This window comes from Oryctolagus cuniculus, chromosome 6, assembly GCF_051225735.1.
Source record: "Oryctolagus cuniculus isolate XC-2025 breed Fujian yellow rabbit chromosome 6, ASM5122573v1, whole genome shotgun sequence".
NCBI lineage: Eukaryota > Metazoa > Chordata > Mammalia > Lagomorpha > Leporidae > Oryctolagus > Oryctolagus cuniculus.
The window spans coordinates 155,952,271-155,968,558 of NC_142872.1; the positions used below are offsets into that span (position 1 = coordinate 155,952,271).

Here is a 16,288-nt window from a genome sequence, read left to right on the forward strand (position 1 = left end):
TTAAGTTAGAATAATGGTCTACTTTAGAGACAAATCTTCATTTTGTAAATGACAGCATTCCAATCAATCATGTTTCAAGGGCACTAGGATACTTAACTTGTATACAATTGGATGCAATAAGCCAGGTATCTCAGCATGGAATTATTTATGTAGTTGCCCAACTATGAAGACATATTAAGCTAGACTTTATCAATTGGAATGATGGCAAGAGGAAAACTAAGTTACTCTAGTGACCTAAATATTACTGTGCAACTAAAAGTAAATTATATTTAATAAAAAGAATATGGTTTATTTTCATAGTAATTAGGAATTAGTAAATACGCTGTGTTGGCAATTTTGAGTCTTGTATAAAACAGTGGAATAGAGTTCTCATCTGATGGACCAAGGTCACTATGATGGCCTAATGATAAGGTAAGTTTTACAAATGTATATTTCCAAAATGAAGAAAAATGTGCAAATGCACTGAATGAGAAAAATTAAGAAAATGTCAAAAAATTCAAAGAAACTATGGCATGTCCATCATGCTGGACAAATGCAGCTCATAATGGAATGGCTGGCTCCAGGGATTAGAAGTCCTGCTAATACAGACCCTGGGAGGCAGCAGGTGATGGCTCAAGTAATTGGTTCCCTGCTACCCATGTGGGAGACCTGGATTGAGCGTGGGAATCTAGTTTTCAGTTCTCAGCTGTTTGGGGAATGAAGCAGCAGATAGCTCTCCTGTTCTCTTTTCTCTCTGCATCTTGTAAATAAAGAATAAGTAAATACAAATTTTAATAAAAAAAACTGTAAGGAAGTAACAACAAACTATGACCTGCTATACAGTATATCATCACTAAACTTCACTTACAGTATATTATTAAGTGTCAAACTAAAAGTTCTGTATTGGCAGATAGGCAATAAGTCACTATTTAAAATTTTTATCTGCCTTTAAGAAGTTAACACATTATGTATGGTTCTACATTATTGGTTGTTACTATTGCTGTAATTTTAACCTTTTTCCTACTGCTAGAAGAGTAATTTAAATATTAAAGGTAATGATCCAAACTCCTACAGACTGGAAAGCTAAGACCAAGTAATCTTTTGAATGCTACATTTAAATTCATGCTTCCCACTTGACCACAACATAATACAAGGTTTATAAAAAGATCAAGTGCCAAGTCTTGAACAAGATCTTGACTGTATCAAAGCCAAGATTCTGTAAATGTAAGGAATCTGAGACAGAGGAAAGAGGAGACAGAATAGCAGAAAAATATAAGACCAAGTTTGAAACAGATGCAAAAAAACTAAAATACAGCTCTAATGTAAGTTGCCTCATCTGAAAGAATAATCTTCAAGTCAGCAATTTGCTCAACATCCCCAAGCTGATTAAAATTCATGCTAAACATGCACTCAAAACAGCACTGTTAAATTGTTGAGAAGGGTCAAGAAAACCAAAAACCAACTAACATCTATTTCCCTCTAAAATCCTCAACAATATTAATACTGGTCCTGATATTGGCATTACTACTCTTTACTAGCCTGAACACAGTACCCAAACCTCAACAGATCATTTAGGGAAATGTTATAAAAGTAGAAAAATATCAGAGACCACAAATTATTAACCAAATTGAAGTTGGAAGAAAAGATAGCTTGAGGGGAGGAGGGTTAAGTGATTTGTTTAGCTTTTTTTAAAAATAGAAAAAGTATTACATTTTAAGAATTTAAAGATATTTTTAAATATTTTAAACCTCAGATAAAAATGTAGGGAATACACAATTTAAAATTAAAGACTATCTCTTCACCCTTTCCTAACAATTTTCTAATGATCAGTTAAAATAGCAACATTCAAACTAAAACACCAATTTCATATCATTTTTCTCAATTGGACAACGAGACAAGCTAAAGCAATATCAACAGCCAAAAAAGCGAAAGCTCTGCGACATGCACCGAATCAATGACACTTACCTGCCACTCTTAGACCATATTATAATAGGTCATGCAACATAAAACAAACAGAAGGCAAATTACTCAAAGGTCTGTGAACCCATTATTTTTCTTTTCATTTAGAATTAAAAAAATGAATTCCTGAAATAAATATATAAAATTAATTTTCAACTTTAAATTATCTGCAAAGATTAAATAATTTAGGTTCACACTTACCTTTTAATATTATGCCCAAATTACTGAGCTCTGAATGGCCTTCATGAACAGATTTATATTTAAAATACTTCAATAGGCACATACAGCAATAGAAACCTTGGTCAATTTTTCTTGACTCCAATAAAAAATTTTCCCAAATACTGCTTCTATTAATAAATCTTGAGGTATTATTTTTCCTTTCCACCAAAATATTTTTTATAAAAATGTTTTCATTACAGAGTAGATCTTATTATAAAATCATCTCCAAGTAAGAGATATGAAATCTCTTACAAAAATTCAAATAGACATTTTGTCATCACAATTTAATCTATAAAATATGACTTCGAGTTCTAGAAGGCGCCAGAAATTTTACTCAAACAATTCATAGCTCAGTCATGCAAAGCAGTTAAAAAGAATGGCGAAGAGAAAACATTCATTTAGTGCAAGACAAACGCAGTCTACTGCAGGCAAAGAGAAATAGATATAAAATCATCTTCTCACTTTCAAAATCAAGGAAAAAATTTGGCCCCTGCTCAAGGTCTGTGCATGTCAAAACTTTAAGAAGATTCCCCATGTTAAGGTACCTGTCAAGACAAGAATGAGAAAAGAGAAAATATCCCTTTATAAAAAAGAACATCTGAAATTTACTTAAAAAAAAAAAAAAAAAGTAACGGAAAATGTTCATTAGGCCATGAATTCATCCTTCAGGTTACCCAGACTGTGCTCTGGCAGACAGCAAACCGGGTTCTCAAGGTGTTGATATGTAGGACCTAGAGGTGAAATGTGGTTTTCTTGTACACAATGGCATAGCTGTTGCTCTAATTCATCTCAAATTTTTCCCAAGACAAGTTTCATTAATGGCCTTATAATGAAAAATTCTTAAGTATTTCAATAGTGCTAGCTTTCTGAAAAAGAAATTTCTGATCAAGTTATTCGTGTATAATCTTGTTAGGATAGCATCGAAACAATAATTTATTTCAAAGCCAACTATTAAAAGAGGTTTGGCCACACCTCACCTTCATATCTCATCTCAAAATAGCAGAATATAAAATGTACTTCCTGTATGCCATTAAATACAGCATGTATTTCTAACCAAATTTGGAATATTAATTTGTAGAGGTTACTTAAAGTATTGCTTCTCAATATGGATATGCAGCACAATTCTGATTGTTAATACCATTATACAGGATTCAGAAAACAGACTGTTTGACATAGTCACTAAAGCATACTATTAGAATATTCATCATAAGGCTACTTGCTTCATGGACTAATGAAAGGACAGCACTGGCTACAGACTCAACATGATTTTAGCAAATGAAAAACTAAAGAATTATACATATGATGGTGATGTTTGCCTACGATTAAGAAAAAAAAATCATGCAACTTTTGTTTGATCCCGAAGTTTAATTAACAAATATTCTGGCTGGCCTTCACTGTGGTGTGAGTATCATTAATCTTTCACCTTTACCATTATGCACCAGCTGTGAAGGGCTAAAGAGACTTACTTTCAAAGTCCAAGAAAAAATGTGCTGCATTGTGGTCTATGTCCCTGGTTAGCACCTTAATGAGATTACCCATGCCAGCAAACCTAAAAATAAAAATGGCAACATCATTTAGTTCCAGTAAAAAATTCTAAGCAGAGGCCTGGGATTTGGCAAAGGCTGGCTTGCTCATAATTACCAACAGGTGCAGATCTATATGCTCTTGGCATTGAAAATTTGGAACAAAGCACACTTGGCTCTGAGTTTAAAGCTCCTGTCCCTCTTTTCCACATATCAAAAAAGTCGTACATAAAACAATATGGGAAAATAAATTAGATTTTTACATAGAACTTTTAATATTTGCATTTGACTAATATCTGAAAGTGCTGGTTCTTTAAAATTTGAGGCATATATTCTGAACAGAAATTAACATCAATAGTAGATTTATCAATGTAGCAAATATTGAGACCATTATTTTTAAGCAATAATGATATTTTTCTTCTTGCAGAATCAAATCCTATTGGGAACACAAAAAAGATAGTATTCAAACCATATTTAATCATTTAAGACTGAAGGAAATTATTAGCTAATGAGTCATTTTTTAAAATTACCATATAAACCCAGTATTTCTTACAACTTCTCTCTCCTAAGATTAATCAAACTTCTACTATTTAACACTTAGATTGAATATTCCACTATATACAATGGAACACAACAAATAAACATATAAAGAGCCAGTTATTATCACAACTTAGTAAGTCTGCAGAGAGAATCAAGTAAAAATAAGGCCCTGGTATAAATCTGCTCAAGAGACTGCCATAACTCAGTGAGTATAAAGGCGGGAAGCACACATTCAGGAAACCAGGTACAAACCTAGAAGCTGGGGTAAGAACAGGGAAGGCAAACTATGGTTCAAAGCTACCCACTCCTGCCCTTCCCCAGCTACAATACTTGTCCAAAGACTAAGCTGCTGGCAAATGTAAATTAAACATAAAAGTAACAATCTTTTCATGAAGGAAGACATCACCCCCATTACAAGTGTATGAAAAAGGCTTAGCACATCCAGTCACCTGCCCTGATCCCCTTCCTCCATCTACTCCCAACAGTAGCTTATGTTCTTAACTGTGCACTTCCCAGAGAGTAAATACATATACATGTGTAACAATTACTGGCTTTAGAGGTCAACCTCTGAAGGAATGAAACATACAGTTCTTATGAAGTGTTAAAAAGCATCTACTGTATTCCCAACTCTGATAAATATTGAATGATCTGTCTCTTTTTAAACGATACTCCCCCAATAGGAGAAGTAGTGATCCATCTTCCTTTTATATTAATATCTCTATCAAAATCCACAGAATTTCAATGGTCTTATATGTTTTACCTGAATGGATTAGGTGAGATAATTAGATAAAATAGCTAACAGAGAAATATTACTGAATGGCTAATATTTTACCTTAATTATCTTACACAATGTAAAAAGTCTGATACTAAGCTTTTATATTTTAGGAGGAGATAAGCATTTTTACTAAATCATCACATCCGAATGACCTCAATTTTTTACTGAAATTTATTCAATACGTTTATATGAAGAAACCATCTAGACAGAGACTATTTCTCAGCTTTAAATTTTAAAAGCTTTCAGACATATATGGAATGTCTGTTTACAGACATACAAATTCTTTCACTGACAAGAACTGTGACCAAATACACCAAGAATTACCTGGTGGCATCAAAACTGCAACTATAGATGGAAAACATGTCAGGAGAACTGTAGTTGTTTCTGACAGGAAAAGGCAGCACAATACTTGGTGTTAATCTATGCAATCAAATCAGAATTCTAGCTCTAGTTCGCTAGCTTTTGGCCTTAAAGGGGGGAGGTATAGTTAACCTTTCTGGTAATCACTTTGTGACTGATACAACAAAGATAATTATTCTATCTTAAAAAGTTATTATGAGGGTTCAATGAAATTTAAGAACTGACTCAGCACAGTAGCACACCGAAAACATTTAATAAATGTTGGATTTTATATTATAATCCAAAAACTACAAAATAACTTTTTAAAATATGGCTCTATTTCATTTAACACAAACCAGTCTTCACTGTCAATGAATTTCAACATTACAAATCAGAATAAAGCCCCTCTGAGACATGGATATTCCTAAAATGTTGTGCTAAATGAACAGCAGAGCACCCAAAGGTACAGAAGAAGGGAGAAAGAAGGGAGACATCAGGGCTCCTTCCCTTTTACCTGTGTGCACACACTCCACCCTCAGGGAAAAGGCTTGAACAGTCAAGTGCACCTGCCCAACTTTCTTACAGCCTCCTCTGCATGCTGCTTCCATTTCTCAGCTCCCCTTGCCAGGCACCCCAGACTAATGGGGTTCTACACTCCTCCCCCAGTGCCTGATACTTGGATGTGAACTTTCCACCTTCCAAAGTTCTCAAAGATTCACAATTTCTTGTCTTCATCCAATATGTAGACAATTATTCAAAAATGGCTCAGATTAGCACAGAGTTTCTCAACCTGGGCTGGATAATTCTTCTGTTGCTAGTCTGTCTCACACGGCAGGATATGCAGTGGTATCTGAGGCCTGAACCCACTGGATACTATTAGAAACTCCCATACAAGCTATGACAACCAAAACTGTCCTTTATCAATGTCCCTGGGGGGCACTACAGGAAACATGCTATACAGGCAGCCCACATCACACATCACTGAACAAAAGCTCACGCAGTTTCCCAAAGAGTTGAAACTAGTTCATTTTAACAGTGCTCCTAATTTTTCTAATAAACAAAAAACACCATACCCCTATTTTGCCATATTTTGAACCAAAAACAAAACCCCCACTCCCTCAAGTAACTAATTTCAACTAACATGATACAGTGGATAGTTTCAAGTCTGCTAGATACCAGAATGCCTGGGTTCAAAACCCACCTCTGCTACTTCCAAGCTTTTTGACTTTAGCCAAGCTTCCTAACTTTCCTATACCTCCGTATTCTCATTTGTAAAACAAGCATTAAGAATAATATCCACAGGGCCGGCATTGTGGAGTAGCAGGTTAAGCCTCTGCCTGTGACACATAGTATCACCATATAGGTGCTGGTTCAAGACTGTGATACTCCACCTCTGAAATAGCTCCCTGCTAATGTGCCTGGAAAAGATGGTCTGAGTGTGTGGGTCCCCGCACCCATATGGAAGACTGGAAATTGCTTCTGGCTCCTGGTTTCTGATCCAGCCCCAGCTGTTGCAGCCATCTGGGAAGTGAACCAGTGGATGAAGATTTTCTCTTCTCCTCCTTTAACTCTGCCTTTTAAGTAAATAAAAAATAATAAATCTTTAAAAAAAATAGAATAATATCCACTGTGAAAGGTTCCTAAGATCATTAAAGGGGTTAATACAAGTGCATTTAAGACCATGCCTGCCAGTTTATTTGCTGCTATTACTGGTGCAGCTGTCAGAGCAACCGGACTGGACACAGGATGTGTTCCCAGCAGCAGAACCTGTAGAATGCCAGGCTTGCGAGTGTGTGGCAGTCACATTTCCTGCCACAGAGGATGCCAGTCTGGCTCAAGAGAAACTAGCATGCATTAGAGTCGCAGAAAGTACTCTGGAGTCTTAATTTCTGACTCCTTTTGTTCTCAAGTTCCAGCTGCAATTTCCCTCAGTTCAGTTGCTTCTCCGTCCCTCTGGTTTTAAGATACCTGAGTATCTCTTTACCTGTTTAGTTGAGTTAGATTTCTGCCACTTGCATCTAACAATACTTCTAAGCTAGATAAATTAGCAAATCTGGTAAGACACCAGAAAATACAAAAGATTTTAAAACAGATTATATAAAACTTGATCCAAAATACTAATGACATATTTTCGAGTTACTACTTCAAAGTAAATAATAAATCTTATCATTCAGAGTAATAATATCTTACTATCTTCAGACAGTAATATCTTACTATCTAAATTTTGGAGGAAAAACCTAAAAAATTCCCTTCCAATTTGTTTGGATGTAATCTTTCACTTTAAGCTAAGTATTATAAATATGTACTATATAAGCTAAGAAGAAATGTAACAGAAATACAATACAGAGAAAGCAGACAAAGTTTACTGCAAGTGTTTGCTATATTTCTGGTGGAATTTCATGACTAAGGGTGCTATGTTGGACATTTGTTTCAAAGTTGACATTTATCTGGAGAGGAACATGCTCTTTCTGACCTATAGTCTGTGGAACACTTTTTTAAGCTAACAAAAGGCATTTGATAAATATATTAGACCATTTTCTCACAAAACATTTGAAAACAGTTTCCTTCTAGAGTAACAGAAGCCAGCAGAAACAGAGCTGTGTGCTATAGTTCCTACCCTGTGTCCTCAATCTTCCCAGGAACTTCCTGTGACTTTGCTCTCCAGAGCTCAGGGGATGGTCCAGCGCTGTCTCTTATGCCTGAGTGCCAGTCCCCAGGATTCTCCCATGGAATGGATGGTGTCTTGTTCTCCTTCAGGCCTCATCTTAAAGCGTGTCTTGAGAGGCTTTTTCTACCAACCTTCTAAATAAGCAGCTGCATCCACTGCCCATGGTCTTCTAACATCATCATTCAAAACTTACTCCTTCAGCAACTGATCATGAGCTGAGTAACTATTTTTCTGTCAGTTTTCCTCAAGCCCAACTCAGAAATTTAATAAATACCTGTGGGTCAGGAGTGGGAAGGAAGGCAAGCTTATATACACATCATTGAAAATCAGTTGCCTAAACCTGGCACCATGCATGTTTATTAACATCTGAACTCTTAATTCTTTGTGGGGGTAGGGAAGGGGATGATCTGTACCTTGTATGATGTATAGCAGCATCTTGGGCCTGTTCTACTCAGTACCTTGAATCACCCCTGCCCCTAGTTGTAACAACCAACAATGTCCCTGGATTATGCAAAACTGCCCCTGGTTAACAGCCACTGCTTTTAATGTGTGACCACAAAGATGATCTTCAGCTCGGCCTGGCAATCTTACCATATAACCCCAGGTGAATATTACACAGATTTCAAAAGATCTCAATTTCCAACAGTCTACTCCTCATCCTTATATCCAAGAAATGACCTCACAACAGTTTTCACATGCACAAAATGGAACATATGCTATTTCTTTGAGAAGCAGAAAGGGAGTGGGAAGTGGGAATGAGAGAGTGAGAGCAAGAATGAGACTGAAATGGAGGTGAATATTCTATCTGCTGATTCACTCCTCAAATGCCTACAAGAACCAGATCTGGGTCAGGCAGAAGCCAGGAGCCTGGAACTCAACCCAGGCCTCCAATGAGGATGTCAGAGACCCAACTACTTGAGCCATCACCTGAAACCTCCAGGGGTATGCACTACTAGGAAGCTAGAATGGAGAGTGAAGCTGGATCCTTCAAAGCTGGATTCCTCTTAAATGGAATGTAGGCATCTTAACTGCTATGCCAAATGTCTGCCCATTCTTTTTATAAGACTCTTAAATAAACCATTCCCGAAGTTACTTACCCCACCCAAAAAAACCTTTTATTTAATACAAACTTCATGCATTTCAAAAGTACAACTTTAAGAATACAGTGATTCTTCCAGTCATACCCACTCTCCCACCCACACTCCCACCCCTACTCCTCCTCCCTCTCCTGTTCCCAGTCCCATTTTGCACTAAGACCCATTTCCAATTAATTTTATATACAGAAGACCAACTCTATACTAAGTAAACAGCTCAATAATTTGCAAGGAAAAAATTGTTCCTCAATAGTTGAGACAAGGGATTTTTTCAAATTCACTGCATCTCAAATTTAATTACTTTTAAAGAAGCACCCAAGAATGAAACATCTTTTGTAAGCACTCAGACATCCTGTAACTTATGAGACATAAGAATATCTTCCATTTAATACATTAAAAGAAAGTAAGTCCTTAAGAATGAGTTTTATCATTAATTAAGGAAGCATCTAAAATAACAAGCAATGGAACTGGATACTTAGGCATAACTGAAATTTATGAGACATAAGAATATCCTCCACTTAGTATGTTAAAATGAAATAAATCTTGGAGAATAAGTTTTACTGTTAACTGTCATAATACAACTCATTTGAAGACAGAGGTCTTACATGGGGAGTTAGTGCATAGTAACTCTTGTTGTTAATTTAGCAATTAACACTCTTTTATGTATGATGTCAATGATCACCCGAGGCTCTTGACATGAGCTGCCTAGGCTATGCAAGCCTTCTGAATCCACTAACTCCATCAGTCTTTAGTCAAAGCCATAAGAAAAGTGGAAGCTCTCTCCTCCCTTGAGAGAAAAGTACCTCCTTCTTTGATGACCATTTCTTTCCAGTGGGGTCTCACCCAGCGAAGTCCTTCATCTAGGACATTTATTGCCACAGTGTCTTGGCTTTCTGTGCCTGAAATGCTCCCTCAGGATTTTCAGCCAGATCAGAATGCCTTAAAGGGCTGATTCTGAGGTCAGAGTGCTACTTACAGCAAAAGTCATTCTATGAGTCTGCTGTATGGACTGCTTCACATGTTGGAGCATTAACTTCTTTTTAATTCTATCTATTATAATTACCACTTAATCCTATTTATGTGATCATTTTAACACTTAATCCTATCCATATGATCACTTTTAACACTTAAGATGGTATTTTTACCACCCAGTTTAAGGGGACTTGGGGTCGCACGGCAAGTTTTTAAATTCTACTCTTAGAAGTAAATCTGTAGGAATGTATGCACAACTGTACAGTTTGACAGTTACAAACTTCATACACTTCATAATTACAACTTTAGGAACATGGTGATACTTCCTACCGGGACCATACTCCCACCCCTCTTCCTCCTCCCTCTCTTATTGCCACTCTTTTACCAAGATATATTTTCAAATGAGTTTATACACATATAATTAACTCTATATTAAGAGTTCAACAAATAGTGTGTGTGTGTATGTGTATATATACATACACATGTGTGTATACACACACACACACACATATATATTAAGGTGCTCCTGAACAGTCAAGACAAGGGCTGTTCATGTCATTGCTTCTCAAAGTATCAATTTCACTTATACAGATTGCCTTTTAGGTGCACTGTTAGTTATCACAGGTCAGGGAGAACATATGGCATATGTCCCTTTGGGGCTTATTTCACTAAGTATGATGTTTTCCAGATTCATCCATTTTGTTGGAAAAAAAAAAAAAGAGTTGTCTAGATTCATTGTCTTTTGTTCTCTTTCCACTGTGTTAAACCCATTCCAATACTGCCTCAACTCTACACCAAAAAAACTGTTCTAGAACAGCCATCCAGTGACTTTCATGTTGCTAATTCCAGTGGTCAATTCTCTAGCCAGCCCTCAAAAATCAGGACTTGAGATAAACACATGCCTACTTCCTCCTCAACACACTTTTCTCATTAAAATAACACATCTCACCTCTTCCACTGCTACATGATCCTGGCCCTTGGCACCATCAGTTCTCGCCAGGATTACTTTAAGGGCTCTGTAACTTCTCTTCTTGCTTCTACCTTTAACACCTATTTGGGGAATGAACCAGTAGATGGAAGATCTCTCTTTTTCTCTCTAACTCTTCTTCCTTCTGTAATTTTTTAATCTGTTTATTTTACTTGAAAGGTAGAGTTACAGAGAGACAGAGAGAGCTTACACCTGCTGGTTCACTCCCCAAATGGCCACAATGGCTGGAACTCTGAAGGCAGGAGCCAGGAGCTTCATTTGGATCTCCCACATGGGTGCAGGGGCCCAAGCACTTGGGCCATCATCTGCTGCTTTCCCAAGCACATTAGCAGGGAGCTGTATCAGAAGTGGAGCAGCTGGGACTTGAACTGGTGCCCATATAGGATGCCAGCATAAACAGGTGGCAGCTTTACCTGCTACACCACAGTACTGGCCCCATCTATGTAACTCTTGACGTTCAAATAAAAAAATACATACCTTTTTTTTTTTTTTTTTAAAGCCACAAATTAAATCCTCTATTTTAAATTGCTTACCATGGTTTCTGTCTTCCTGGTGGGAATCTGGCACTGGGGAAATTGTAGAGTAGTTTAATCCTTAATCTTACCAAAACTATTTAACCCACTGTTACCAGTACTAGTTTAGCTACTAATTATGCAATCCTTTCATTCTCCTCTGTGAAGTATAAAGGAAGAGATGGGAGTAACTGACAGCAGGATGAAGGTACTCCTGGCTATCCAGCTATAATATCATCACAGCAGTGCTGAAACCTCACCACAGATGTTCTGACCAATATATTTAAATTCCAGTCTAGTAAACTACATGAAGTTCTGACTCAAATAGGACATGAATGAGCAACAGAATGAAAATTGCCGAGATCTGTTTTCTAGGCTTGCTTGTATTGTAAAATGTGTGACTTTTTGCAAATCCATTTACTTAAGACAATCTCTCACATTGCCTCTGGCTATGATTCTTCTATATGTTATGCTGACATCTAGTGGATACATCTAGTGTATACATTTTATATCTTAAAATGAAAAATGTGATCTCAGCTATTTTAAAGACTCACTAGGATATCGAGGCATGCACAAAAAATAAAATGAATAGCATGATCAATACTGCTCCTAACATGGAAATGAATCACAATAAAATAGTATTACATCAAATATTCATGGCATCTTTGAGTTTGATTCAGAGATTACTGATACTCTGATTACTGATAACTTTGATACCTTCAGCCATTGAAAGTAAAATTCACCAATGCAAATTACTATCAGTTAAAAATGTAGAACAGGAAAACATGTAAGTAGGGTCACTAATAAGTCCCAAAGTAAGTAATGTAGGAGTACCTAGGATAATATATGATGGAAATATGCAAAAAAATAACAAACTTCAGAACCTGGACTGAGCATTTAGCCTAGCAGTTAAAATGATCATGTCCCATATTAAAGTGCCTGGATTTAATTTCCAGCTCCAGCTCCTGATTCCAGCTTCCTGCCAATGCAGCCCTTGGGAAATAGCAGTGATGGCCCATGTAATTGGGGTCCTGTCACCCATGTGAGAGATGTGGATTGCATTCGTGGCTCCCAGTTTTGTCCCTAGCCCAGCCCCTGCCATTATGGATTCTGAGGAGTGAATCAGAGAATGGCAGCTCTCTCAAACCCTGTCTCTCAAAAAACAAAAACAAGAAAACAACCTAAAAATTACTGATTTTACAAGGACCTATCACAAAAATGTCTCTTGAAAAAATATTGCAATTAGTTAAAAATAGTATTCTGAATTTACTTTGTTAAAGGCAATACTACTGGGGGCTGGTACTGTGGCATGGTGGGGAAAGCCACCGCCTGCAGTGCTGGCATCTCCCCCCATCCCCCGGTTCTCTGTAACTCTGCCTTTCAAACAAATAAATCAATCTTTTAAAAAATACTATTTTGAAACCCGTAATTACAAGACAATATTTTATAAAGATTTATTTATTCAAAAAGCGAGAGACACAGAGAGAGGGAGAGACAGAGAGATATTCCATCTGCTGGTTCACTTCCCAAATGGCCACAACAGCCAAGCCTGGGCCAGGTTGAAGCCGAGAGTCAGAACTCCTGATCTCCCCCATGGATGGCAGGGGCCTGTACACCTGGGCCATCCTCTACTGCTTTCCTTGGCATATCAGCAGCTATTTGGATGGGAAGCAGAGCATCTGGGTCTCAAATGAGCACTCTGATATGGGATGCCATTGTTGCCAAGAGCGGCTCAACCTGTTCTGCCACAGTGCAGGTCCCAACAATAAACTGTATGTCAACAGCTTTAAAAAAGAAAAGTCTGTCTACAAGGCTACTGTCACATTTCATTATCAAGAGTCACCCATTTTTATTATTCTGCTTTGAATTTTGATTTTCTTTATATATCATGTTGCAAAATAAATATATGCCAATATACTAAATGTTATTAAACAATAACAATTATTCTGGAAATATGGTATTTTAAGAGTTTTATTTTATTGCATATTTCAAAATTATTAGACTGATCTAAGAGTCAGCAGTGTTTTGTTCGAAGTACACTGGTATAACCACTTTGGGAAAACAGTTTGGCAATCCCTATAAACTTCATGTGCAGTAAACTATAATAAAGTTCACCCAATAAACTATAATACAGTGCAAATAAATTAACTCCAGCTACACACAACACAGATGGACTAGGAGACACAACGATGAAAAAAAATTAAATCAGAAAGCTATATATAAGATGCTATTAAATAATATTAAGTATATTGGTTAACTCTCAGCAACAGCACTGAAGCAAGTACTGAATGCTATTCTAGCTTCTCAGTTATGGTGTATTTAAGAGGGTCTTTTATCTTTAATTTGTTTTTAACAGATTCATAGACATAATCCTAAATTCGTAGATACAATTCTGATAATACAATATTCTCTCCTTCCTTCCCTCTCTTTTATTTTTGAGATAATGTATTTTAAATTTACATTATAGTAATAAGGCTTAATACTTCACCAAATAAAAAATTTAACAAGTAAAAAAACCCTTGTGGCCGGTGCTGTGGTGTACTGGCTCAAGTCACTACCTGCAGTGCCAGCATCCCATATGGGTGCAAGTTCAAGTCCTGCCTGCTCCACTTCCGATCCAGCTCTATGCTATGGCCTGGAGAAGCAGTAGAAGATGGCCCAACTCCTTGGGCCCCTGCACCTGCATGGGAGACCCGGAAGAAGCTCCTGGCTCCGGATCAGCACAGCTTTGGCCGTGGCAGCCAACAGAGGAGTGAACCAACAGATGGAAAACCTCTCTAACTCTTTCAAGTAAATAAATCAATCTTAAAAAAAAAAAAAAAAAACCCTCTAGTTTAGTGAGAATATAGTCAAGGGTTATAAATAATAACTGAATGGAAAAATGACCATTTAAGAGGTCTTCTATTTTTTAGGTTTGATCATTTCCAAATAACCTACATTAAAAAAAATTGATTGATTGATTTGACACCACAGAGTTATACAGAGAGAGGGACAGAGATCTTCCATGCACTGGTTCACTTTCCAAATATCCCCAATGACTGGAGCTGGGCTGAGCTAAAGCCAGGAGCCAGGAGCCAGGAGCCAGGAGTTTCTTCCAAGTTTTCCACATGGGTACAGAGGCCCACGATACAATCAGTGCCAATATGGGAGGCCTGTGTCACAGGAGGTGGCTTAAGTCATACACATGTCAGCCCCCTAGATATTTAAAAAAACGAGAAGATTTTATTCATTTATTTGAGAAGTCGAGTTACAGATAAAGTTTTTCTATCCAATCACTCCCCCAAATGCCCGAGTTGAGCCGATCCAAAGGAAGGAGCCAAGAGCTTCTTCAGGGTCTCCCATGCAGATGGCAGTGGCCCAAGCACTTCACCCATATTCCTGTTTTCCCGGGTGCCTTAGCAAGGAGCTGTATCATAAGTGGAGCAGCAGGGACATGAACTGGAGCCCTTATGGGATGCTAGCATCACAGAAGAAGCTTAGCCAACTATGCCACAGCGCCAACCCCAACATCCTTTATATGTAACAATAATTTAAAATATTGAAAAAATGTACTCACTAATGCTTAGGGAGTACATATGACTCATTTTAAAGATATCTAACAAAAAAGACTGGGTTCAAATTCAAGTACCTGAATTCTTTCTATCTAGTACATATGCTACAAAGCATGGATGATCTATTTTTAAAATTTTATCATTATATAAAGCCTTAAATGCTTCTGTATCTAGTGTTTACAGTGCCTGGCAGTAGTGGTGGTAGTTTTAGATCAAACAACATTTACTTGACACCTGTCTTCCAATTACCATGATGGACACTGAGTATCTGGCCTTGAGGAATTGAGACAGATTGCAGAGGTCAGAAAAGACAGTGGCATGCTTCTGCACAGAGCAAGCAAAGGACGTTACAAACACACAGAAAAACAGACACCTAGCCCAATCTTGGTTAGATTAGTAAAGGCTTCCCAGAAGGGCTGAATCTTGTTTGCTGTTTCTTTAGTTAGGAACTACTTAAAATATAAAACAAAAAATAGAATAGTCACATCCTCTACCACCCAGGTGAAAGCTGTAATGCTTTTTTTTTTACCATACAGTGATCTCCTGATATCCACACAGGACTGGTTCAGGACACTGTGCAGATACCAGATCTGCAGAAGTCTAAGTCCCTTATATAAAAGGGCAAAGCATCTGCATCTCACCTTCATGCATTCTTCCCTATACTTTAAATCATCTCGAGACTACTTACAATCCCTAATACAAATGTCATGTAAATGGCTGTTTTATTATATTATTTAGGGAATAACTGCTAGGGAGAAAAGTCTACATGTTTAATACAGATGCAAATTATTTTTACAAAGATTTTTGAACCCCACTTGGTTTCATCTGCAAAATGTATAACCTGTGGATACAGAGGGTCAACTATATCTGCTTCAGGTGGCCTACTCTCTTTGTGTAGTTAACCACTTATCTACCCCAATCAACTTTTTTCTCCCCTCTCCTTATTTAAACAGCATCTTAAAATGATGATTCCTGGGGGGTTTAGGCGCTGTGGGGTGTAGACGCTGTGGTATAGGGGTTAAGGCACTGTCTTCAGTGCCAGCATCTCATATGGGCAACATTCAAGTCCCAGCTATTCCACTTCTGATCCAGCTCCCTAATGTGCCTGGGAAAGCAGCAGAGGATGGGCCAAGTCCTTGGGTCCATAGACTCACGTGAGAGACCCACAA

At 37.4% G+C, this 16,288-nt stretch overlaps 1 protein-coding gene across 35 annotated transcripts in view; it reads right to left on the reverse strand.

Moving 5' to 3' along the window:
• Positions 1-16,288, reverse strand: part of CYRIB (CYFIP related Rac1 interactor B) — a 166,856-nt gene that overhangs the window by 29,124 nt on the left and 121,444 nt on the right. For 19 of the 35 annotated variants that reach the window (XM_070075487.2, XM_070075490.2, XM_070075493.2 and 16 more), the window contains one exon: positions 2,620-2,702. The exons of 5 other annotated variants lie outside the window; for them this stretch is intronic. In XM_070075487.2, the coding sequence (XP_069931588.1) occupies positions 2,620-2,692 (73 nt within the window). In that variant the 5' untranslated portion in view covers positions 2,693-2,702. Of the gene's footprint in view, positions 1-2,619; positions 2,703-3,623; positions 3,707-16,288 lie in introns of all 35 variants that reach the window. 11 more of the 35 variants (XM_089335704.1, XM_089335703.1, XM_089335690.1 and 8 more) reach the window with 2 other exon arrangements.